The following is a 12,316-nucleotide window of genomic DNA, read 5'->3' as shown; positions in this document are numbered from 1 at the left end:
CAGTTTCCGTCCCACCGGGAGGAGGCCCCGGGTACGACCCAGGACACGCTGGAGAGATTAGGTTTCCGAGCTGACCTGGGAACACCTCGAAATCCCCCCCGGAGGAGTTCGACGAAGTGGCTGGGGAGAGGGAAGTCTGGGCTTCTCCGCTTAAACACATTCACTGCCATTGACGGCTTTAGAAGTCACATATCCATGTTAACTGGGAAGGCTGGCAGTGAATGAGTTAAGCTGCTGCCCCCGCGACCCGACTTCGGAAAAGCCGAGATGAATGAATGAATGAATATACTCGTATTGCCAGAAGCATTAGCCAAAACCAAACTTGTATTTTCTAGTCTCAATGCATTGGAAGCTCCAAATTCGATAATATGCCCGCAAAATACAGTAGTTTACTTGTTTTTTTGGGGGGGGGCTTCTTGTGATCCCACAGGTCACGGAAAAGACGAAAAAGTGCACAGCTTTATTTGCAACCTTTAAAACAGTGGTTCCCTATTGGTACGAGGGCTCCCACTAATTGTGCGCGAAAGAATCACTGAATTAAATGTTCAAACTCTGCATATTTTTACATTGGCTTCAACTTATTTATTTATTTATTTATTTATTTTAAAACAGTACAGCACATTTGTTAAGTACAAGTAAGTTAAACACGTCTGCATTTGATCTTGTTTTCAAACATTTATTTCGGTCCAATTTCCATTTAACTTTGAATTGAATCATTATGTACAGTCTCAAAACGTAAAGTTTGAGAACCACCCACGGCTTTCCAAATCTGGAAAGGTACCCAATACAGAGCAGCTGAAATTGAGCGATGGGCGCCGATTTCCGACCACGTGATCAGATCGGGACAAGCCACCAAGTATTTGTGTTGACGTCTTTTAAAAACACGATTGCCCGAGGGCCAACTCTCCAGCTGCCACCCGCCCAGAGGAGGCTCCCTGCGGACGGACGACCTACTTGCGGCGCTGGGCCCACTCCAGAGTCAAGCAACGTAACGTCTGGAGGGATTCGGCCGCTCCGCTTTGTTCTCTCAGAAAAAAAAAAACACACACAGCAACCCAGCTGCACACACACAGATGTGTACACAATTACACACAAAGGCACAAGACAAACATGTCTGCAAAAAAAAAAAAAAAAATGCAGACAAAAGTGGCGCAACACCTGGACACTTGTGTATAAACTCTTCAAGGAGTCACACTGACACACACAAACACACGCAAACACTCCGATCCTGGAACACGCTGACATTTGCGTCGTTCACGCTGATAAATCGCACTCACCTCACTTTAAACCACACACACACACACGACGATTTGCTCCAGGTTACAACTTTGTTCTCTTAAAACATTTGTAGTAAAAATTTTGTTCATAACAGAATTTTTTCTAATAATCCTTTGACTTTGACCTCTAAAAAAGTACAACTTTATGTTTGAATATTTTAGTAGGTACGACTGTGAGAAATGGAATTCTACTTTCTTTTCACGATATCACTTTATCCCGTAAAATGTGATTCCCCCCCCTCACTATTTTCACAAATACTGTATACAGAATTTTATCCCTTAAGTTCTTGTAAATTCTTTCACTATTAATTATGTATTCTCATGAAATTGAAACTTTGTGACTGGTGATTGTCGGGAAAAAATAAAATAAAAAATTAATTTAACTTTTTTCTTGTTTTCTCGTAATGACAATTATTCCCACACATTTTTCCCCCCCTCTCGTAAACTAACTTTATTCTCATTTTTTAAACCCCTAAACCTAAGTCACCCCTGAAGAATTTTTCCCTCGTACGATCACAACTTAAAACTTCGGACTAACTTTTTGATATCACAATTCCTAGCAGTTTTGGCAACTTTTTCTCATAACTATGACTTTATTCTCATAAATATTTTCTTTGTAGCATATAACTCTCGCTATCGTATTGTTCTTGTATGGCTACATGCTTTATATGCAACTTTTGCTCCGTTTATTCAAATTTCCTTAGTTATAGGGTTATTACACCTCCACATTGATGCCAGTTTCATTAGCCCGTCTATGGCGTTCTGCATTGCGTGTCAGTGTTACGCTAGCAGCCGTCTGTAAGACAAAGTTATGTGGTTTGGCTAAATAAACGTTGCATTCTCTTTGTTTCACCCTAAAACGTGATCGTTTGGCCCACGGTTGCCGGACGACGACGGCAACACACTGCGCTCGCCCCCCTCCTCGACCCTCCGGTGACACAGCCGCCGTGGTTTCCTGCGCACGCGGCAAATGTACCCGATCCAGACGGGCTATGACTCATTCTATCCATTCCCTAATCAGCCGGGCCCGACTAGCGAGGAGGCGCAACAGCTGTCGGCGAGTAAACACACTCGGCGGAGTCCAATAATCGTTTCCTGCTTCTTCTCCTCAAACCTTCACCCAGTAAAAAGAGCAGCTTTTGTAAAGCCCCCAGCACCCCCCCCCCCCCCCCCCCCCCAATTCCTTCAGGATGAGTCACGGGCCTTTGACAAGCACTTTACGGCTCCACTTTTCCCAGTTTGATCAAAGGCGAGCGCCCGCTTTGCACTCCCAACGCCAATTTGTCCCATTTTCGAGACTCTCAAGCCTCAGCGCGATGGGAGCCCGTCCAAGTCCAACACGGAGAGGGACTTTCCCAGAATACCCCGTCCACGCCCCCCCCCGTCCACCATTCACAACATAGATGATGTTTAAGATTATATTTGCAAAGACAGCTAGGGAACAACAACAACAACAACAAAAAGTTCATTCCACCGCCGAACATACTTCCCTCTGTCCAATCCGGCCAACGGAAAGCTAACATCATGTAAACATTTGCATGTCGGAACTGTCAAGAATCCCAAAACATTTTACGCTTTAACCCTTCACCGAGCCGTGAAAGCGGAGTTACGTGTCAAGTGTCCGGACCTTGAACGCATCGTCCTTGTGCAGCACAAAAAATAAAATAAACATTATAAAAAATTAAAAAATTTAAAAAAAGCTGTGACACATGATTAGATTTAATATCATTTCAATCACGGCTGATTTGGAAGGAGTCACAAAATTAAATCAGTATTGTGAAATTAAACGTAGTCTCAAAGTTAATCAATTAGAATTTAATCATTGATTAGATTTCCATTAATAAATAACTTGATGTACCTCTAATTGCTATTATTATTATTATTATTATTAGAAGATGAATTGTGCCTGATTAAGAGTAAAGCAGCAACATTCCCATGAAGTTTGATCGACTGTTAAAAAGAACGAGAACATGTGGAGTTTTTGTGTTGCGCGGCTGAATTCAAGCAAGATGAGGACGAGGTTGCAGACAAGAAGAACAAGAAGAAGTAGGAGGAGGAGAAGGAGGGAAGAAAGAGGAGAAAGGAGGAGGAGGAGTGCAAACAACTCCAGCTGTACCCTAAATGTCAAGCGAGCCAGGAATTTCATCCCTGGAAAAGATTGCCCTTCTTCTTCTTCTCTCTCTCTCTTTCTGGAAAGTTCTCCCCTTTTTTTCACACACTTATGAAGACAGATGCAGCATTCTCCTCCTCTTCCTCCTCCCAACGCCCATCTGTCAAGTACACGCGTTTCAAATCTGGCGACCATCGGGTGAATTCGGTGACGTTCGTCAAGTGTGTCAAATCCCTGAAAAACTGCACTTTCCAACCAAAAATGGCCGACAAGCAGTGCGAATGGGTGCCGTATGCAAAAAGGAACGCGCCGTACGATGCTACATGTGCGGGTGTTTGGTGCAATCTAAACTTTTTGCAATATGTCTCTCACAAGCAGCTATTTCCAGAGAAGTGCAGACTCTGGAAAAAAAAGAAGAAAAGAAAAAAGTGAGACAAAAGGGAGCAGCGTCCAGCCGAGTGAGATAAAAATAGAAGGCTAAATATATTAAAAAGTAGGAGTTTTTTTTGTTTTGTTTTCCTCCACAAAACAGAGGGGAGGAAAATATATTGCACAACCAAATTCCAGTTGCGTTTTGGAGTATTACTTCCTGTCATTTCAAAAGAAGACATTGTGAATGTGAACATTTCAACTCAGACGCATCTGAATGTCCGTTTCAAATCTTTAACGGCAACAACAGCGCAATGCAAAAACAGCGGCCGTCGACAATCAAGTAACTTTGCGTGATGAAACTAATCATTTGTGCTTGTTTTTTTGTTTTTTTTAACCTGACTATTTTCTAAAATACAAAAAATAAATCTCTTTTTATACAAAAAAACTTTTATAAAATGGAGACAAATGTGGAAAGCTCCTGGGTATCAAACAAAAACATTTTCTAAAGCTAAATCATTTGCAAAAATATTTTCAATACAAAAACAATATTCATTTGCTTGATTTTATATTTGTTTGATTTATTATATATATATATATATTTATTTTTTTTTATATATATTTTTTAAATATAAAAAGAATGTAAGACAGAAAACTAACATGATTCCTAACATTTAAATGTTACATTTTTTCTATTGTAATTTTGGAAAATCTTTCATTATTTCTTTTACTCTTATTTTTAATTAAGAAAAAAATACTAATTTTCCCAAATTGAAACAAATGCAGAAAAAAAACATTTTTCTCTTTTTAATTAAAGCAATTCATTTGCCTAATTTGTGTCATTACTTTTGCCATTTCATTTTTGCTTTGCTTTTATTCCTTTTTAATGAAAACATTTTTGGAATCTTCCTTTTGTTCATATTGAAACAAATACAAAACTCTCCGCCATCCCAGAGATGGAAAACTATACAGGATTCCCAAAATTTCAATTCAGAAAAATCATGTTTTCATCCTTGTCCTCCTCTTGTAAAATTTACAAAATATTTTAAATTAATCAAGTTTCTCTTTTATTTTTATGAACCCATTTATGGCAATAAAAATCATTTGAGAAAAAAATAAAAATAAAAAAAAATCTTCCTTTTTGGCCCCAAGCTGAAATTGATACGCAAGCAAGCCCAATGAGCGCTTGATGATGATGTCACATCCTGCCTCGTTTCCTCCCCTCCATCCGCCAACACCTGCCACTGCGGCCCCCCACCCAGGCCTCATTAGCCCACATAAAAGTCCAACAAAGAGCAAACAACACAGTAAACCAACACAGCCTTGTAAAACACACACACGCACGCACGCACACACACACACACGCATGAGCACGGGCGCATTCCAGAGTCGGGTGCTCGAGCACACCCTCCAGAGTGTCGCCCTTTGAAGTGAGTGTGGGAAAGCTCCGGGGAATGGTCTTGGCAGGGGGGCGGTTACCCGATGAGTTGGGGTGGGCGGTGATGCTAATTAGCATACTCGCCTTCCAAGCGGAACACTCTGACAAAAGGGTACCAAAAAAGGGTCGGCACTCTACGCTTCTTTTGGCATCCTTTCGTTGCGAGTGGAGGGACGAGGTTTATGGCCCACGCAAAAAAAAATCTTTATAAATGGACAAACCCACCGTGTCCCATCGGGCATCATCCAAGAACGCAAAAACGGATTACATATATTTGCGGTTCGGCATTTGCGAATTCGCTTCTTCACGTAGTTTTGGGGTGAACCTCGCCTCGATTATTGAACATATTCATATGAAACGTCCACAAAAGAAGACGTCTGATATAAAACTAATGCTTTGGCTCCCTTTTTGTGACAAGGAACTATGTCGACGTGAGGGAAGGAGGTTCACGCAGTCAGGCCGCCGCCATAAAACACACCACGGAGCCGCGGTTGTGGTTAAGGTGCTCTGTAAATCGAGTCGAGTTAAATCGAGCGTTGGAAAATATCTGCCGTCCGATTGCCAGGAAACCCGGCACGCATATCAATCACAAGAGGACGCGTGAAAACCAGTCGAGAAGCCCATCCTGTGAAACTGCTTAAAAAGAAAAAAAATTGGCAGTGTGTGTTTCCATTTTTTGGAGCCGCCACGAGTCATAAAACTTCACAGTCGTGTTTGTGCGCGCATGTTTTCACCGCCGTTTGCTACAGTCAACGAGGGATAATTTGCCGGGTAGGGGGGGGGGGGGGGGTGTTGGGCATCTCAGGCCCCGCGGGGTCATGTTTGAATGCACATTTTATTAATGTGGAGGGCCACACACACACACGCACGCACACTCTTGGAGACAGCCACACGCACTCTTAAGAGGTCAGCAAGTTTAATGGTAGGTTGCGTTGGGGGAGCTTGGCGGCATCAGTCAGGGCGAAACCAAACTGAGATTCGGTACAATGCCTGAAACCTCCATGTTTGCGCACACTTGTGCGTGTCCTTATGCAGCTTTTAATATAACGTTTTTCTTTTTTGCCACAGCACTGCATGCAAACGTGTTAAAAAAAAATACATTCTCTCGTATGAAAACCGTCACGCACGCACGCACATACATACATACATACATACATCCATCGGTAAAGTGCAGCTTATTACAAACAATGCGCGGCTGCCTTTAAACTCGTTTTTTAAACGAACATGGAATTTTATGACCTCACCCCCCTTCCAAAAACACAATTCCATAACCTGGAGGGCTCTCGACAACTTTTCACAGGCAATGTGTGCTCGTAAATATTGAAGCCCGAAGGAGAGATCTGTTTTTACTACCAAATGGATTCAGCTTGCAACGTTGCAGGATGTGTTGGATGGGTTAGGGTTAGGACGTGCTTTTTCGTGCGGTCTCTTATGATAAATATGTCCGCCAGATTTGGTGTCAGTCGGGGAAACTGGAAACAAATTTCAGTAATGTGTACTTTTATGAGGAAAAATACCGCTCGGCAAAACATACAATGACATGATTAAATAGAATGCAAATAATCAAACCATTTTTGTCATACTTTTTGCCTTAATTCAATGGTCATTAAGCTGCTCCTTCTGGTGTGCGCACCTTGGCCACCTGGGGGCAGTATAATACAAACACAGATATAGATGGAGACAAGGGAGATGTCACAACTCTTCGCAGAGGATAAAGCATATATGCCTGTGAGATTTGTTATATTATCAGTCTACGTGTTATAACACGGCCACGGACATGCTAATGTTAGGAGGTGTATGGTAAGACCGCTAGAAATGGGCCAAAAGCCCCCCAAAATGGCACCTTCAAACCAAAATGGCCCACTACAGACCCTGATAGAATTAAAAAAAAAAAAAAAAAAAGACTCCCCCCCCCCTCCTCCATTGCGCTCTCTATCTGTGTCATCTCTCCATCCCAGATTCCTGTCCTCAAGTGAGTTTATCTGGCATTATCTACCCCCCCCCCAACCCCACCTTCACCTCACCCTCCGAGATAATGCCCAAAGGAAGGGGGGGGGGGGGGTCTCTTTGCTTTAAAGGGACATTCAATTACCTGGCGGGTGGAGAAAAGGGAGGAGGGCTGCAATTAGTTAGAATATGGCACATGGGGGGTGAGACACACAAGGGAGGTGCTCAGTAGGGAGGATCGGGGGGTGTCCAAGCTGAGTCGGGCGCAACGACAGCGCTCTTTCAAAACTGAGACTCTGCTGACATCATCAATGCGGGACGCTGTTATGCAAGTTTAAGGGGAAACCCCCGGCTGCCGCTTCTTTTTTTTTTTTCCTTTCCCCCTTGCACAAAGAAAGGAGTGATCGAGACTTTCTTTGACTTCGACGTGGTTCCCACAAAGAAAGCAGTTACTGTTTCCATCGCCATTGTACAGCTGCCGGTGTCCGCTTGCATGACGGCGATGCGTTCGGGGCCGTCCTTAAACAGAGACCTCACTCAAAACGGACACGGAGAAACCGTTTGACATTTCCACAATGCAATTGAACCCACCGCTTTTCTGCATTACATAGGTAAGGCGCAAGAAGCGTTCACTGCCTCGCGCTCTCGCAAGCACAAGCTTAGACCGTAAACCAACACAGTGCAGCTCAGCTTCTGGCTGAAGAAGAGAAAAAATAAATAAATAAAATAAACTTCCAGCAAGTCTTTTCCAGGCTCTTCAGATGGAGCCAAAGCAAAAACAAAAGGGAATTTGGAGTGTTTTTACAGCATAATAATAGTTAGTACAAAAGAAAACAAAATATTCATGTTGGAAAGGTCTAAAAAGAAGACAAACCATTGATGCTGAAAAGATTGAAGCTGTTAATGCTTCATTTTAAAAGTCATCTGTTCCTGTTTACACAAGAAAAGCAGTTTCGCATTTTTTACTGGACCCAAATGTGAACTTCAAACCAAGGTGCGCACACTCACACACACGCACGCACGCACTAGCATCGCTATGACAACGGGCGAGAAATACCGACCCTGGATGCATTGCAGCGAGCCGTCCTCCGCTCGGATGGTGAACGTCTCCCCTGGGTTCACCTGTACCAGGATGACCTGTGTCCAAACACACGAATACAAGTTTAGTTGTGTAGAAGAAGAAGACGACAATCACATCGTCCACTCAGACGATTGACAGGCGGCGGTGACTTAACGCGACCGCTAAAAGCGACGCGGTGCACCCGCCGTTCCCCGCCTTACCGTCATATTGTCGCCGTGCGGATGGTTGAGCGTGTACACGTGGCTGTAGACGTGAAACAGGTGACCCTCCATTACACGCGCGCACTCGCACACACACTCACGCGCACGGCCCCCAATGCGCTACAGGTGTGCCGTCGTTTAAAAAAAATACAAATTTAAAAATTTTTTTTAAAAAAAATACTGCCTTGGGAGTCGGCGCGCTCATCCATCGCAGCGCCGAGACACTCCTCTTCCTCACGCGCACACACACACACACACACACAATCACACACTTCCTGCTCTGTCTGCTGCAGCGGCGGCGGCTGTTGCTATGGGAACCACAGTCGAGTGCAGGGTGACCCGCGTTCGCCCAGGACTGAGAAACCCCCCCGCCCGTCAGACCACGTGGGCCGACGCCGAGTGCGGACTGTGCAATGAGTCCCGCATTATTTGTCGTATACGTTGGAGTGTTTAATAATGTTTCATGTTTGCATTCATTATTTGCGCATCTGTTTCATTTAGAATGAGGATTTTGTACCGCAATAAATTCTACTTCATTGTACTGTACGCGATTTAAAATAATAATAATAATAAAACAGTTTAAAGGTCCCCTTCCATCAGTTTTTAATAACATTTTTATAATCATTGATGTTCTTTTAACAGGTTTGCACGATAATTTGAATTGAAAATGCCCAAAATGTCCTTTTTCAAGCTGTTCTTTTCCACCTGGAATTTGAGACGGTTTATTTGTTGGCCAAGTTGGTATTTATTTGTGGAAAAACCTGCTCATCCAGTCTTACTGAAATTTAACAAAAAAGTAAAATGTCAACAATTTTACATATACATTTTATATTTATTTGAATGTTGATTCACTGCAAATGAATTAGAAGATAAAAATGGAGCAATTTTTTTTTAATACACTTTTTGACCTTGTTTTCATATAGAAATGACACAGTCCATGTGTCTGTTATAAAAATCAAATGTGCACAAAAGTTGTGAAAGTCCTGATATAGACAGAACATCTCGGGAAGATGAACGACAAGATGTCAGACTCAACACACACACACACACACACACACACACACACACACACACACACACATAGATAAAACTGTATAATCATCGGCCTCCATCTCTGGTTTCACAATAAGTTTAGGCTGTAGGGCTTTGGAGTTTAAATAAAAAAAAAATACAAAAATAAAAAGTCCTCTAACTGCTAGCGCGCCGCTGCCAAAAACACCACCACCAACCCCAACCACTTGTGGGGAGGAAGATAGTCCAATCCCGGACGACGTGGCCCGCTCCAGACAGAGGATAAGTGCCGTTAAAAGCAGTTTAGCAAAAATAAAGAAAAAGGTACTTAAAAAAAAAAAAAAAAAAAAACTGTATAGGAGCAAGGAGGAAATAGACTTAGTGGTTGAATGAAGTCATTCATTAAAAGTCAGCAGTACACAATATTAGTAAACATCACGCAAGCGCTTAGTAATGAAACTAAAAATAGATATTTCGTAAAATTATGTACATGTCGGTGTCCAATGGGATGTGTGACTGAGCAAGAAGTGACGGGCGGTGCCGCATGTTGCATACGTGTAAGTGTATGTTCTTGCCATTCTGTGTTAGTGCGGTGCCACCCCAAGCTTCACTGTGGGGACATTTTGGTTGATCCACAAGATAAAAAAAAAAATAATAATCATTTTTTTTTTTTTTAAATTAAAAAAACTTTAAATGCTACAGTGTGTGTGTGTATGTATGTTGTGTGTCGCTACGAGTTAGTGAGGCACGACCCTCGTTCGTCTCACCTCAATCGAGGGAAGGGTTCACTTGGCGGAACCGTTTTGGCTGTTACACATAGGACAAATACGAGCGGATGGTCTTTGCTTTCTATGTTAGCGTGGCCTCACCCTTGGCGTCGCAACGTTATTATTAAAGTCATATTGTTTTTTTGTGGCTGGTCCACAAGAACAATGCTCTTGCGTGTGACTCCGCTTTTGGCATCCCACTTTCTTGTGGGGGCCATTTGTCCTTTATGGGGGGCATTTTTTGCTGGTACACACAGGAAAAACGTGCGCGAGTTCTTGTTCACCAGCCATTCGACTGTTTTTGCATGCACACGCGTTGCAACCCGAGGCACCGGCGTGTCCGACAAGGGCAGGGACGAGAGCGAGTGTTTACCTGCTGCGCCGCGTCGCCGTTAACCATGTGCGGCATGAGCGGGACCTCCCCGTTCAGGAGAGGCGGCGGAGCCAAGTCCAGTGGAATCTGGTCTGTCATCATCATTGTGACGTACATTCATGGAGAAATTCACTCAACTGCCCTACCTGGGAAAGTACAGAGAAATAAATGAGTCAGTCACACGTACAGTAAGTCGGTTAAGTGCATTTCCCTTGACGTCACACAAACGCCAAAGTGTTTCCATCACTGTTAAAATGTTTGCTTTCCTCATTGCAAACAAAGCTCCACACAGTGGCAATGCGGCATTAAAGGCATTGGGTAAGGAATGCATTTTGTATTTAATACCGAGCACAAAAAGGTAATAAATCTGTTCACGACTGAATCGATTTTTTTGGTTTTGTTTTTGTTTACAATCCGTTCCTTGGGATAAGAGTGACCCGACAAACGAGATTTTCAAGATAAATCTTATCTTCTATCGTCAAGATATTTGTTTTGCTTTGACTTGCAAGAAACAATTTGAGATAAAAATGCTGTACGTTGGCAGTGTACTCAATTCGACTCAGCTCACAAAAAGCGGCAGTTTGGCAGATAGTGAAATATTCTTAAAAAAAGAAAAAGCGGCTTCAAGCTGTTTAATGGCACTTCCAGTTGAAGTTCACTCAAAAAACAAACATAAAACAAAGAATTACATGCCGCTTATTTCAAATAACAACAGAACTTGCCTTACAGTCTGCTAGCTTAATGCTAATACATAACGGGGAACGCCGTAGATGGGCTAACAAATAGCATCTACATGGCGGTAACGGATATTTGGACACAAAAGGTGCAGCAACATGTAGATGGACAATATGTGAATACTCACAGGCATACTATTTATCCTCTGGGAAAAACGACTAATATTATTGCAGCTTACTGAGTCACTTACAGTAGTTGTGAAACTCTTCTACGTTTGTCGACATGACTGTTATATTGAGCCCTTGGTGGCCGAGTCGTACACAACAGAAGGAGCAGAAATGTTGAATTTTATTATTTTTTTTTTTATATTTCGACCTGCTCGTAACTAAATGAGGTAACCAAAATATTAGGAACCCCCCCACCCCCACACCCACACACAGCTGCGTGTCACTGTGCGTCTTCACTTTCAACCGCACATCCTCTTGCACCACCAACAAAGTCTTCAAGGGGGTTAGTAGATCACACAGCTGCGGCTCGGACTGTTGCATCATAAACAGACAGACGCGCACACACGTGCCACCGTCACCATGTTGGCTCGACCTTTTTAATCACCCGTTTCGCTCCGACCGCAAAGTCTTTTTCGCCAGCGGAGCCACGCTCCCAGCCCGGCCTGGCCATCCTGCGTCGCACACGCACGCGCAACACACACACGCACACACACGTACGCGCTTTATGCAGCTCCCAGAGTACACATCGCAGACGGATGGTAACGCCACTGGCGCCGGTTGCCAGGAAAAAGCGAAGCGCGAGACAGTGGAGAGAGAAAGCCGAGAAAGAGGTTACACACGACTCTTAAAGTTAGCTTAGCATAGAAGTAGCCCCAGCTGTAACTAAGCGTGACAGGATGATATTGCATGTGCTAGCTAATGAGGGCTCTTAATCAAAGGGACAAAAACAAAAACAAAACAAAAAAATCAGGACAAACTGGTGAACAACAAGTCGATATTTAGAATGTTCCAAAAAAAATGCACGAAAAGGTATATTCCGCCTTAATTATTGAAGTCATAT

At 43.1% G+C, this 12,316-nt stretch overlaps 1 protein-coding gene across 7 annotated transcripts in view; it reads right to left on the bottom strand.

Annotated features, from left to right (window-relative positions):
* The window catches only part of fndc3ba (fibronectin type III domain containing 3Ba), an 87,748-nt gene that overhangs the window by 47,449 nt on the left and 27,983 nt on the right, over positions 1-12,316 (bottom strand). For 6 of the 7 annotated variants that reach the window (XM_061794245.1, XM_061794249.1, XM_061794247.1 and 3 more), the window contains exons 2-3: positions 10,574-10,719; positions 8,203-8,278 (exon numbers count right to left, since the gene is read on the bottom strand). The exons of the other annotated variant lie outside the window; for it this stretch is intronic. In XM_061794245.1, the coding sequence (XP_061650229.1) occupies positions 8,203-8,278; positions 10,574-10,690 (193 nt within the window). In that variant the 5' untranslated portion in view covers positions 10,691-10,719. The remainder of the gene's footprint in view (positions 1-8,202; positions 8,279-10,573; positions 10,720-12,316) is intronic. 7 annotated transcript variants of the gene reach the window in all.

Source organism: Phyllopteryx taeniolatus, chromosome 13, assembly GCF_024500385.1.
Source record: "Phyllopteryx taeniolatus isolate TA_2022b chromosome 13, UOR_Ptae_1.2, whole genome shotgun sequence".
In the NCBI taxonomy this organism is placed as follows: Eukaryota; Metazoa; Chordata; class Actinopteri; order Syngnathiformes; family Syngnathidae; genus Phyllopteryx; species Phyllopteryx taeniolatus.
The sequence above is the reverse complement of the archived record's forward strand: the minus strand, read 5'-3'. Positions and strand labels throughout refer to the sequence as shown.